This window comes from Nymphaea colorata, chromosome 1, assembly GCF_008831285.2.
Source record: "Nymphaea colorata isolate Beijing-Zhang1983 chromosome 1, ASM883128v2, whole genome shotgun sequence".
Classification (NCBI taxonomy): domain Eukaryota; kingdom Viridiplantae; phylum Streptophyta; class Magnoliopsida; order Nymphaeales; family Nymphaeaceae; genus Nymphaea; species Nymphaea colorata.
In genome coordinates this window covers 10609123-10622095 of record NC_045138.2, presented here as the reverse complement: position 1 = coordinate 10622095, position 12973 = coordinate 10609123, and the positions used below count along the sequence as shown (strand labels likewise).

Sequence of the window (12973 nt, the reverse complement as noted above, 5' to 3'; positions counted from 1 at the left end):
ATAAACGAGTGCCTTAACCTCGCAATGGTGAGTCCACTGTCCAGCACTGGCCTGCTGAATGATAAGTGAAACTTGAAATACAAAATTTCCTGCATGCTGCTTCACAATTTCTATAACTTCTAAGGTGGCTGCCTCCTTAGATGTTTGCAAAACAAGAATAGTCTCCATCTCCTTCAAGTTGAGCTCTAATATATTTTTCTCATGATAATCAAGCAAGCTGAGGTGCCCTTCCTTCCTGGCATGCTCAGGTAATGTCTCTGTAAAAAGTTCTACCAATTGAAGAAATCTCTGATGAACATCTTTAAAATTTGTGTTAAAAAATGGTCTCCCCTTCACATAAAAAACATGAGTTGCTATATGTGTGGGTTGACAATGTAAAACGCAGCACATATAGCACTCCGCATCATATGATCAGACGGGGATGTCAGTGAACTTGCTATCCCCTTTACTAATCATGGTCGACCGTTCGCCTCTATTGTTGAAGCGTATTTCCATGGAGAACCGACAAAGTAAGAAGTCCCATGAGTCATCTACCTTTACAAAAGGGTTATGCCAAGTGTCCTTAGTTGCAGGAAGAACACGTGCAGGGCTAAACCTTTCTAGCCACCTGGTGAGATAATGCTCATCAGTATCATTTTCTGCCGAGATTTCCCCTGCATCTAGTGCAGCTTTCACCAATGTAAATGAGGTTGGACAACATGACAACATTAGTGGTCCAAATAAAAGCAGTTTAATGGTTGGGTTGCTCTTCCCTTAACCATCTGCAGGTTCTGCGTCCACTCGAAGTATATCAGGGGTGCCATGGGAATGTCGACTTGATAACCCTCACCATGAAAGAATGGAGATAAAGGGTTCAAGGCAGGATTTAGGGCAGTCATGGTGATATGTGATGCTACTTGTTCTCTGGCAACCCAAACTCCTAGCGTCCCCACTGGAATCATCTTAATCTCTCTTTCCAGTTTCTCACCAGTTGCCTCCTTCATCTCCCATCCTAGAAGGCCTAATCTGGTTGAAGGCAGCTGCACTAGCTTGTAAAGAACTCCATCAGGTTTGAAGGAAAATGAAGAAGCATACCTGAAATTTTCAGTTGGTGGCAAAGCTCCACCATCGCTAAAGGCATCTCCCTCATACTCTCTTGTTGCTGCCATGACTCTACTCCACAGGGGTTTCTTAGGCCGCCTTACTAACCTCCTGCCCCTCTCTCTGATGTCATCATGTTTGCACCTCCTAATAGGAATGGAATGATCTGATGCCAGTTCCTTTTGTATCTGTTTCTTCTCGCTAGGACCTAACTCCTCGTCTTGTGGTAGCAACTCCATGGTTTGCCTTCTCCATTTCCCTGTTGAATTTTGTGCATCCTCCTCCTCAACTCCTTCTCCATGCCTGCAGCATTGTTGGTCACGGTCCTTGCCGCATTCTTCTTTCTGCCAATTCTGCTCATGTCCTTCTAATTGCCTCAATATATGGTCGATCAATTGCTGCCTGGTCTCCAATTGGGGCTTGTGCTTAGGAGGTGCCCAGCTTGGTCCTTGTAGAAACACGAAGATCAAGAACAAATGAATACGATGAACACGATATAACGTGGAAAAACCCTCAGCAAGAGGAAAAAAAACCACGGACGAGGAGGAACTGGTGCCCACTAGCGACCAGACTCTCTCTCTCTTAAGATTTCATTAACCACACAAAATTAGGGTTACAAGTAAGGCCCAACAAGGGCTACACGATGGATCGGGTATGGATCCAGACCCGGTCCTGAAACCCATCTAACATGCTTCAACACTCCCCCTCAAGTTGGACATACACATCAAACATGCCCAACTTGAATACATTTCTCTCGAACGAAGTCGAAGATAGAGCTTTCGTCAGAACATCAGCAGTTTGGTCTTCAGACTTTATGTAAGGTAAGATTAACTCTTTAGCATCAATACTTTCACGGATGAAGTGACGGTCAATCTCAACATGCTTCGTTCTGTCGTGTAGTACAGGGTTGTTGGCTAAGTTGATTGCAGACTTGTTGTCGCAGTACATCTTCATAGGTCCTTCAATCTATATTCTGATATCAGTCAGTAATATTTTCAGCCATAGTAACTCTGACACTCTCATAGCAATGGCTCTATACTCTGCCTCTGCACTAGATCGAGAACACACATCCTGTCTCTTGCTCCTCCAAACAACAAGGTTTCCTCTCAAGTAGACACAATACCTTATGGTAGACCATCTAGTATCAGCACAACCTGCCCAGTTTGCATCGGAATAGCCCTCGATCTCTAAAGTCTCTTGTTTCACATACAAGAGTCCCTTGTCAGGATTTCTCTTCAAATAGCATAGTATTCTGTCCACAGCCTTCAGGTGTGCATCAGTAGGTGCATGCATGAATTGACTCAGTACATTCACTGCAAAAGTGATATCTGGTCTTGTAAGGGTAAGATAAATCAACTTTCCAACTAGACGTTGATATCGTCCCTTAGCTTCTTCACAGAGCAGCTCTCCATCTCTAAGGCTCAACTTGTGTCCAGCATCAAGTGGGGTGGAAGCAGGTCTGCACCCCAATTTACCAGTCTCCTCCAACAGATCTAATGTGTATTTCCTTTGGTTTAGCACAAGGCCAGTTCTAGATCTAGCAATTTCAATACCAAGAAAATACCTCAGTTTGCCAGGATCCTTAAGATCAAATTCAGCAGTCAGTAATACTTTTAACTTGATGATCTCCTCCTCATCATCTCCTGTGACAAACATGTCATCCACATAGACAAGTAAAAGAGTGACTCTGCCCTCCTTTTTCTTCACAAATAGAATGTGGTCTCCATTCCCTTGATTGTACCCATGGCATTGCATCACTCATCTGAGTCGTTCGAACCATGCTCTGGGTGACTGCTTGAGGCCATATAAGGCCTTTTTCAGCTTACAGCATTTCTCTGATTCTTCATATCCTGAGGGCATGTGCATGTACACTTCTTCTTCAAGATCACCATTGAGGTAAGCATTCCTAACATCGAGTTGGTACATCCTCCACTTTTTCATCACAGCTAGGGACATAAAAACTCTAACTGTCTTCATTTTCGCAACTGGAGCAAAAGTCTCTAGGTAATCAATCCCATATTTTTTACTAAACCCCTTGGCCACAAGACGAGCTTTGTATCTTTCAACAGTCCCATCTGGTTTATACTTGATGGTATACACCCACTTGGATCCAACCAAGTGAGCCGCCTCAGGAATCTTCACAACTTCCCACGTCATGTTTCTTCTCAAAGCTTCCATTTCTTCTTTCATAGCATTAGCCCACTTGAAATCACTCTGAACTTCAGCAACAGTCCTGGGAATCACAGCTAAAGAAAGAGAAGATACAAAACACTTGTAATCCTTGCTAAGTCTAGAATAAGATACAAAATTACCAATCAGGTGTTGAGTACATGACCTGACACCCTTCCTCAGGGCAATGGGAAGCTTTTCATTTTCTTTTACAACCTCATCTTGAGTCTTCAAGGTAGGACTTGATTCATCCAAGGAAGGAAGAGCATTGGGATTGGAATTAGACCTCGCACCACAAGTCACCTCCTCTGTCCGAGCACCTTGTTTAGAGTAGACCTGTCCAAACAAACGAAGGCCTTCCTTCTCAGTCCCGGTGTTACGCCATTTCTCCTTAGGCATATCAACAACTGTGAGAGCTTTTGAACATCCTTTCTCCCTTTCATACTCATAATCAACAGTGATAGGTTCTTCTTTCTTGTAATCCAAAAAATCTGTAAATTGAATCTCTTGACTCTGAGAATACTCTTCCCTAACCACAGACTTCTCCCCCTGAAGAGGATTCTCACAAAAATAAGAAACATGTTCCAAAAAGGTAACATCCCTTGTAACATAAACTCGACCAGTGGTAGGATCAAGACATCTATACCCTTTCTCAGTGGAAGAATACCCAACAAACACACCCTTGATAAACCGGGGTCAAGTTTCTTAACATTTGGACTGTGATCATGAATAAAACACACACAGCCAAACACACAAGGGGGGAGAAGAAAAGGTTGACGACTTCTCGGAAGTAAGGAATGAGGAGTCCGACCATTCAGCACAGGACTGGGCATGCGGTTGATGAAGTACGCACTAGTAAGAACTGCATCACCCCAATAGCGTTTGGGGAGATTTCTCTGAAACAAAAGCGCTCTGGTGACGTTAAGGAGCTGGCGGTTCTTCCTCTCAGCCACCCCGTTCTGAGGGGGGTATAACTACAGGACGTCTCATGAACAATCCCCCTTTTCCGAAGGAAATCCTCAACTGACTGACATATATACTCACGGGCATTATCCGATCGAAAAGTTTTAACAGTTCCACCATATTGAATTTGCACAAGAAGAATGAATGTCTCTATGATTTGAGGTACCTCACTGCGATATTTTGACAAGTACACAAAGGTGGTCCTAGAGAAGTCATCAATAAAAGTAATAAAATATTGAAACCCTTGACAGGTATGAATTCCCGAAGGCACCCACACATCAGAGTGAACCAAGGAAAAAGCTTTCATTAACACAACTAGTAGAAATAGGATATGAAGCCCTCACATGTTTGGCAAACTGACATACATCACAAGAGATCAAACACAAATTCAGAGTGGAACACAAATCGAGAAACAACTGTTTCAAAATCCCAAAAGGTAAATGCCCAAGGCGTTCATGCCAATACAAAAAGGACTGAAGACAATCTTCTCTTCTCTTTTCTGTCTTGCTTATCGCTGTCATAAGAGCCGTGGCCACGCGTATGAAGCCATCACACGCCAAACCAATCCTCTTCCCTGTCACCAAGTCCTGCAAAACACAACGATTTGCAGAGAAAATGAGTTCACAATTCAGCTCTTTAGTAAGTTTACTAACTGATAAGAGATTTAAGGGAAGCTGAGGGACATGTAATGCTTCTCGCACATGAAATTTATCCAACAAGGACAGACTCCCTTCTCCGGCCACAGAGGTAGAGGAACCATCTGCGAGAGATACTTGTGTCCTTCCAGAAGCCAACTTATACTCATGAAACAATTTAGGGTTACCTGTCATGTGGTGAGTAGCACCATTGTCAACAATCCATTCTCCCAAGTAGCAGTTACCTTTATCCCCTACAATGGCAAGAGCATGATTAGCCTTCATCTCATCTGATGTCTCGGCTGGATTGACATCGATCCGACCCAAATAGGCCTGCAGTTCACGAAGCTGTTCAGCAGAAATGGAGACCTTGCCTCCACTAGACTTGGTATCCTCCGACACAGGCGTCTTCCCACTAGAATATCTCGCCCTGTTACCCCTTTTTTCTGGATGAAGATCCCAACAGAAATCCACAGTATGGCTAGTCTTCTTGCAATGAGTGCATCTACGAAGAGGTTTGGGAGCACTACCAGGACCATGACTAACAAGTGCAGATCTCTCATTATAAGGTATGTGATCCCTCTTCCCCCCAGGGGTAACAAGTCTTCGCTGCTCTTCAGCGTCAACACGGGAGTAGACATCTTCAATACTGAAGGATTCTTCAGAGTTAAGAATCTGACTCCTGATATTTTCAAATTCGTCATTTAGCCCTGCTAAGAACAGGAATATCCTATTCTCCCATTCTTTGGCAACGTACTACATCTGGTCGTCATGACAGTGCCAAGTAGCCTCGGTATGGTAGTCAAGATTCTCCCATTTGGATTTTAGAGCTGCATAGAAATCTGCGACCGAGAGATCCTCTTGCCTGAGAGCATACACATGCTTCATCAGTTGATACACACGAACCTTCCTCCTCTTCTGGCCATACATTTGTTCCAACATGATCCACATATCTCTCGCAGCCTTCTTACGAAGAATGAGAGATTGAATATCAGACGAGACTGAATTACCAATCCAAGTTTTCACTTGGTTGTCCTCAAGAAACCAAGTATCCCAAGCTATACTGTTTGCAGCAGGTTCAACCTTACTCCCATTCACATATGCAATACGGCCTCAACCAGCTATTCCCATGGTGATAACGGCAGCCCACTTAAGATAATTTTCCTTAGTAAGGCGAATGGTAGTGACCTGAACAGGAATACTCTCGGTTCTACAAGCCACAGCTTCATTCTGATCAGTGTTGACGGTCGACGAGGAAGAGGCTACCATAATTGCAGACCTGCCTTACAAAGAGGGCAAAAAGAAACAGCAGCGGCGGCAGAACACGGACAGCAAAAGGGAACAAACGGGCCAAAAATAGGAACTCCACCACAGCAGAAACAAGGGCTGAATAGAAACAACCTGCCGGGCGATGGAGTAACGTCGGGCGAGGCAGCCGGTGGCAGCAGCGTTTCTAGGCGATGCAGTCAGGTGGCAGCGGCGGCGACAGTGGCAGCGGCGGCGACAGTGACAGCGGCGGGAGGAACAGAGCACGGAGTGGCGACGTTAGGCGCTGACAGAGGCGACAGTGGCGGTCCCGGGCAATGCTCTTCGAAGGGCGAAGAGAAAAAAAAAATCTCGGGCGCAGAAGGTGCATCGTCGGGCACAGCAGCCTTCGCCTGGGTCCACCAGAACTTCACAGCGGCAAGCAGGACAGAAACAGAGAGTCACCAGAACAGTGCGTTGCCGAGACTCCAACAGTGTCGAGTGCGTCACTGGAAGAGACGCCGGAACTCCAGGGCGTCAAGCGATGACCAACGTCGGGCAGCGAACAGTAACGGCACGTGATTGGAACCGTCGGGCAATGGGCAATGAACAGTATCGGCACGAGTCCTCCTCTCACACGGCCACAACAGAAACAAAACGCGAATCAGTCACGCCGTAACTTCACGACTCTGATACCATGTAGAAACACGAAGATCAAGAACAAAGGAACACGATGAACACGATGTAACGTGGAAAAACCCTCAGTAAGAGGAAAAAAAACCACGGACGAGGAGGAAGTGGCGCCCACTAGCGACCAAATTCTCTCTCTCTTAAGATTTCATTAACTACACAAAATTAGGGTTACAACCCTTAAGTAAGGCCCAACAAGGGCTACACGATGGATCGGGTATGGATCCAAACCCGATCCTGAAACCCATCTAACATGCTTCAACAGTCCTGAAAACTGTAATCGACTTCCTTCTCCTTGCGGTTTGATGCCTAACCACCAATGTCCATTATCCAGTCTCTCGAATTCATCCTCTATCTCCTGCTGAGATGGCTTTGCTCTTGGCCAAATCGGCCAAGATCGAACTCCCTCCGGGCGACATAGCTCTTGATAGCCTTCTTTGCCCAAGTAGAGAAAAGAACTACCATCATAGCCACAACCCGAAACTTGTGAGATTGCTGATGTAATCTTCATACTCTTTAGGCTGATCATGTCTCCAAGAATCAGGGCTTGACACACCATAAACCTCTGATCCTAATTGCAGGAGTATGCAACCTTCAGAAATGTCGTCCCATGGTTGAAGGAGTCCATAGATAATCTCTAACATGCGCCTTCTGCTGCTTCATGACTCTAATACCATTGTTAGCCTCTACCTGCTAACTTCCACCTGCTACAAGAAAACACTCACCCACACGCACTACCCTAACCCAATTAGAGCGACCCTCACCAAAGGAAAATCCCTATTTCATCGATAACCCTAATGACCCCCCAGAATTTCCTTATTTACAGTGATCTTTTGGATCAGTCCAGTAGACCCGATACAGACCTGATTCCTGATCCAAACCCTAAACTGTAACACAAGTGCACCACAAACATAAAATCATGCACCAATTCACATGCATATACACACATTTGAGATAGAGCATAGCCTTGCCAAGCTCAAGATTGAGAATCCACGCCCCTCCATCCACTTTTTTGTTCGATAGCAAGCAACAAGTACAATAAACTGAAAATGGGTAAATCCAATTGAACTTACAGCAAATGGATTTTAAACAGCAAGCACAACATATTAAGAAGATATCAATGGATAGACCATAATATGTGTATGCACGCATGCATGCGCGCGCGTGCGTGTGTGTGTGTGAAGTGGGGGGGGAGAGAGAGAGAGAGATAGAGAGAGAGAAGTGGGGAGAGGGAAGGAATGCAACACCCTGTTCCTTAAACCATGTTAAATACGCCTCAACCCAATACCACTTGTAGGCCATAGTGAACATGTGTGCTACAAGTGCACCACAAACAAAAAACCATGCACCAATTCACATGCATATGCACACATTTAAGATAGAGCATAGCCTCGCAAGCTCAAGATTGAGAGTCCACGCGCTCTTAAATTCCTCCATCCATTATTTTGTTAGCCTATCCTGCAAATTTCTACATCTTACTACACCAGCTTCACATATGAGTTACCTAATTAAAAACACAATCATCTCCAGCCTTTACAGCATTAGATGTCAAACAAACGGCAATGAAGACTATGAGCATGAACTCTTTTATCAATCAAAAATATATGCCAATTAAATATCCAGTATAAACACTTAGATTGATGACCTTTCAGATAGGCAACTCCCTTTCCAAACAGTTCCTTAGAGACTTCCAACTGCTCAAATGTCGAAGGCCTACATAAACACCACGAGATCCACGTGTAGAAGAAAAGACAAATCAAAAACAAACAGTAAGACATTTCTAAGCAGGAAGTATATCAACCATAAACTTACTCCATTATCATTACAGATTCACCTTCTTGATACAAAAATGTAAATGACTTTTCTTCAACAAAAACTCCTGCCAAAGTGAACTGATCAATTTCAGACAAGATCCTAATTACTCATCTATCCATTGCTGCATAAAACAACATCAGGTTTGAATTCATATTTCATTAGTTTCCAACTAAGAAATAAATATGAAAGCACTAAAGAACTGTGTAACAAGCATGCCGGGAAACTTGCAATGTACATTTACATGCATACATTTCAAAGACAAAGAGAAATGCATATGTTCATGCAAACAGGTGCCTGTGGTATGCTGCAAGAAGCCAATTGGGCTACAGCTTTTGTATATTACGTCCTAATTCATGGCTTCACAATATGATTTCAAAGTTCAAACCACATTGAGTTTAGGACAGAAATCTCTGCAAGCCACAGCCTATGCTGCAGCCTGTAAGAATAGCTATGGAAAGGATCTTTTGTTTTAGATTATATCATTCCACTATGTTATTATCTATACTTCTGGTGATTAGAGTTCATTTCCTATCTGATTTCTCTCTCTCTCTCTCTCTCTCTCTCTCTCTTTGCCTTTTGTTTCCACTGCTGCACTGGTGTGAGCAGCAATTCGAACAACTGCATCGGCGTGAATAGGTTTTCCAGTGACTGCACCAGCAACTCAAGGTCGGTTTTTCCTTTTTAATAGCAATTTCAATGTGCCCCCAATTTTCACATTTTCCAACTATTTCTCAGACAACGTTCTCTCTTTGATTTCTCTATTCCTATTTGTTTGTCAGCGTCTCTCTCACGCTCTCTCTTTAAGAAACAATCAGCACTGTGATATTGTAAAAGGATCTTGCATTTCCGGCAAGTGACTTGTTGGAAGTGCAAGGCCCTCTCTCTCTCTCTCTCTTTGATTTTGTTTTTTTTTGTTTTTTATTCACATTTTCATCAATTTAACTGGTAAAAAGTAAGAACTGTATTTGATTGTTTTCAACAGATCGCAATAGTTGATTATGATTAGTGCTTATGCAGTTGATTGTTGTTTACCAGGCAGAAGTTCAGGCCCTTCAGAGTTTTTGATGAGTATGCGCCTCACTGAGTTCTGAGTGGCATTATAGCTAGGTCGCTGGGTGCACTACTGCATCATCCGTGGATGTTTATTTATTCATTGTCCTTGTATTAAGAAAATCTTTTTCATTCTGCTAACCTGTTTACTTGTTATTTTATTTAGTGTCTTTACTATTTTTTTCAGCTTGTTTATTCTTGTGTGGTGAGACTTTTCCGTTCATGTCATCTCTATTATGCTTTTTTTTCTCTTAACGGTCATAAATAATCAAATATCAATACTTATAAAAATGTCAAAAGAAGAGCCTTCAAGGTCCCCATCATTAGCATGAAGAAAGGATTTTGTTTCAGAGTTTGGAATACCTCTTGATAAGCCAAAAAAAAAGAGGGCACAATGTGGTTGTTACATAAAAAATGAGCATTTACATTCCAGATAAAGTCAAATGATCTTTCCCTTATATATACAAAGAGGGAGCTGGACTAGCTGCTGACAAAGAAAACACAAGAAAAGTCAAAACAATAATATATATATATATATATATATGACAGTAACTATGTTTTACAAGTATATACGTAGGTACATACATATAAATCATAGTGCTATACATAAAGACGCAAACACTCCAAAGAGTGTAAACAGAATAATGTTGTACCCTCTCATGCTTGAACTATAGAAGTAGAAGTACAAGAATTCAAAGACTTAGTGAGCCTTTGCGCCCAAGCATTACACTAATTTTGCCTTTTTGAGATGCTGCCATGGTAAGAGATAAAAATTGTGGTCTTCTATATAACATGTCAAAGGACAAAATCCCATGGGATGGATTTCCTTATTATCTGGTTGACAGGCTGAGAGATTCTAACGAAGTTCCCCACAAATAGATTTTATAATTCGAATCAGTGGAGAAAAAGAGGGATAGAAGACCTGCAGAACAAATATAAGGAAGACTGGCCTAAAGATGGAAGAACATATATTTGACCCTAAGTTGGATCTGTGGCAACGCCATGGCCTAACCACTAGATAGAAGCTGGCTGCCCAATCATGAGTTTTGCAAGTTGAGAAGTACAAATGAATTTTCGAGTATGAGAACCAAACACTGTCAAAAGGAAATATATCTGTGCCTGTGTGTGTTCAGCATATTTTATGTTCATTTAGTTTACAATTTACATGCATGCTAAGCTTGAATTTTATGTCTTATGTGCATGCATGAAAATAATGATCAAAGGACAACAAGATAATACATATTGAAATCGGTAGACAACTATATTTGCACAAAAGAATCACCAATAACTTCATACAAGAAAAGTAATCCAGATACATACTCTCAATGGCTTCATCAGTACGAAATCTTTCAGTCACTTTATTTCCACTATCAACATCTCGAAGCTCAACCTGTATCAGTTATACGAAGCTATTCAATTTGACAGAACTTCAAGCTTTGTGAAGAAACATAAATTACTGTCTTTATGAGTATGAAAACATTGATTTACAATAGAATTATCTATATATATATATATATATATATATATATTGCAAACTTTCTCATTAACAGGAGGCGAATTTGCCAAACATGTATGTTTGAGTAACTATCATACAGTTTATCACATAAAATCATATAACTGTATGTTTGTTCTATGTATGGAGCTTTCTATCATATTTATTGTGTAATAATATTCATTTGATATAAAACAAATACCTAGACTGCCTAATCAGGTTTTGGGTATATATGCCACACATAAAACCTTCCAGCTTATCTTGCTAAAAAATTGCCAGATTGCACAAGTCATAATGTCCCAAGTGACTTTATATCTACCAGCAACATATTGCTTACCTCTGTTTTAACATTGCCAAATAAACTGCTTTGTAATTTGTGGTCCTTAACCAACCAATATAGTGACTTGATTGATGTATGATCCTTGATTCTTGAAGAAACAAATGACTATTACAGTCCTAACAAGCAACACAGTAGGTTGTACATAATGTATGGTTCAGATTTAATCATGTTAAATGACCTCAGAACGTGAACTGTCTTGACTAAGTGAAATCAGTCCATAGATGTCAAGTCCTTTGTGTGGGAAGCATGTTCAATATTATGAACCACCCTCGAGTGAGGTGAAAGGAGTCCTTGCAGCAATTGTCAAGGTTCATCGATCGGGGCATGCGTTTCTATGATTTTATGAGCGCTTTAGTCCTCCATATTTTATAATAGCCGAAATTCTGCCCAATCTGGACCCGGATATCAAAAGTAACATAGGTGCACTGCCGAATTTAGAGAGAGAGAGCGAGAGTGAGAGAGAGAGCGAGAGTGAGAGAGAGAGATAGAGAGAGAGCGTGTGAGAGAGTTGTGTGAAGAAGTTACTTGTATTGTCGCCCCTCCTCTACCATGTTGAGTATGTTGCGCCTTAAGAACCTAAAAAATGTTGTATAACCGAGGTCAATAATCGATCACCCACTAGAATATTCCTCGCGTAGACTTCAGCTCCAGTTCCAGTGGTCGATCAGGGAACTAGAAGCAAAAGGAAATCCTACCTGATAGATCCGGCCTGTTCGGGGAGCAGGTTGTTCCAACGGCAAAAAATTGAGATCAATCAGTAAATCATCAACTGGACATCTCTCCTAAACAAACTCGCAAATAAGAACCGTAATAGAATCCCCCACCTTTCCTTTGTATAATGTTCCCAAGCCTTATCTAATTTCAATCACCAGCAAGAATCAGATTAAATAACACAACCTCATGCCCTTAACGAGAGAGACAGAAGGAGATAGGAAGCATACGTCGGTGCCCAACACTTTGGCTCCTCTTGATTGATTGGCAGACCAGGAGGGAAGGAGAGAAGCAGCTGGCAGGGTGGGAGAGCTTCGTGGTGTGGTGGCTGCGTGACGGAGGGACCTTATACAGCAATGATGATGAGAGGCAGGAAGGGAGTGAGACCGCCGGACCAGCACGGCGTCAACGAGTCGCCTGGCGGCAGCGCGCATTGTTCGGAGAGGGGAGGAACGCAGGACAGGCACAGCTGCTTCCTGGGGAGACAAGGCCGTCTTCAATGTTCGGCCCGACTACAGAAGCTTGTGTTCACGAGACTCCTCTCACCATGGTAAAGCCTCGCACCGGGCCGGGCCGTCGGAGTACCCGCTATTTGGACCGACTCAGGCTCCAACCGGGGCCCAAAAAAGGAAATCGGGTGGACCCGATAATTTATCGGGCCGGCGGCTCGGGTCAGCCTGATAAGCCCAGGTCGATTAGATAATGAATTTTTTTTAATTTTTTTAATTTATATATATATATATAATATTTTATTATGATTAATTATATTTATATATTTTTTAT

The 12973-nt window shown here is 42.4% G+C and overlaps 1 protein-coding gene across 7 annotated transcripts in view; it reads right to left on the bottom strand.

The window, feature by feature from the left end:
- LOC116253146 (uncharacterized) overlaps positions 1 to 12740 on the bottom strand; it is a 40346-nt gene extending 27606 nt beyond the window's left edge. For 5 of the 7 annotated variants that reach the window (XR_007574074.1, XR_007574075.1, XR_007574076.1 and 2 more), the window contains exons 1-7: positions 12421 to 12740; positions 12304 to 12334; positions 12175 to 12188; positions 12005 to 12055; positions 10968 to 11037; positions 8595 to 8661; positions 8428 to 8495 (exon numbers count right to left, since the gene is read on the bottom strand). Coding sequence is in view for 3 of the 7 variants with exons in the window: in XM_050079097.1 (XP_049935054.1) it covers positions 8428 to 8495; positions 8595 to 8661; positions 10968 to 11037; positions 12005 to 12055; positions 12175 to 12188; positions 12304 to 12334; positions 12421 to 12624 (505 nt within the window). In the remaining 4 variants the exon portion in view is untranslated. The remainder of the gene's footprint in view (positions 1 to 8427; positions 8496 to 8594; positions 8662 to 10967; positions 11038 to 12004; positions 12056 to 12174; positions 12189 to 12303; positions 12335 to 12420) is intronic. The other 2 variants (XM_031627943.2, XM_050079098.1) reach the window with 2 other exon arrangements.
- Positions 12741 to 12973: the final 233 nt, after the last annotated feature.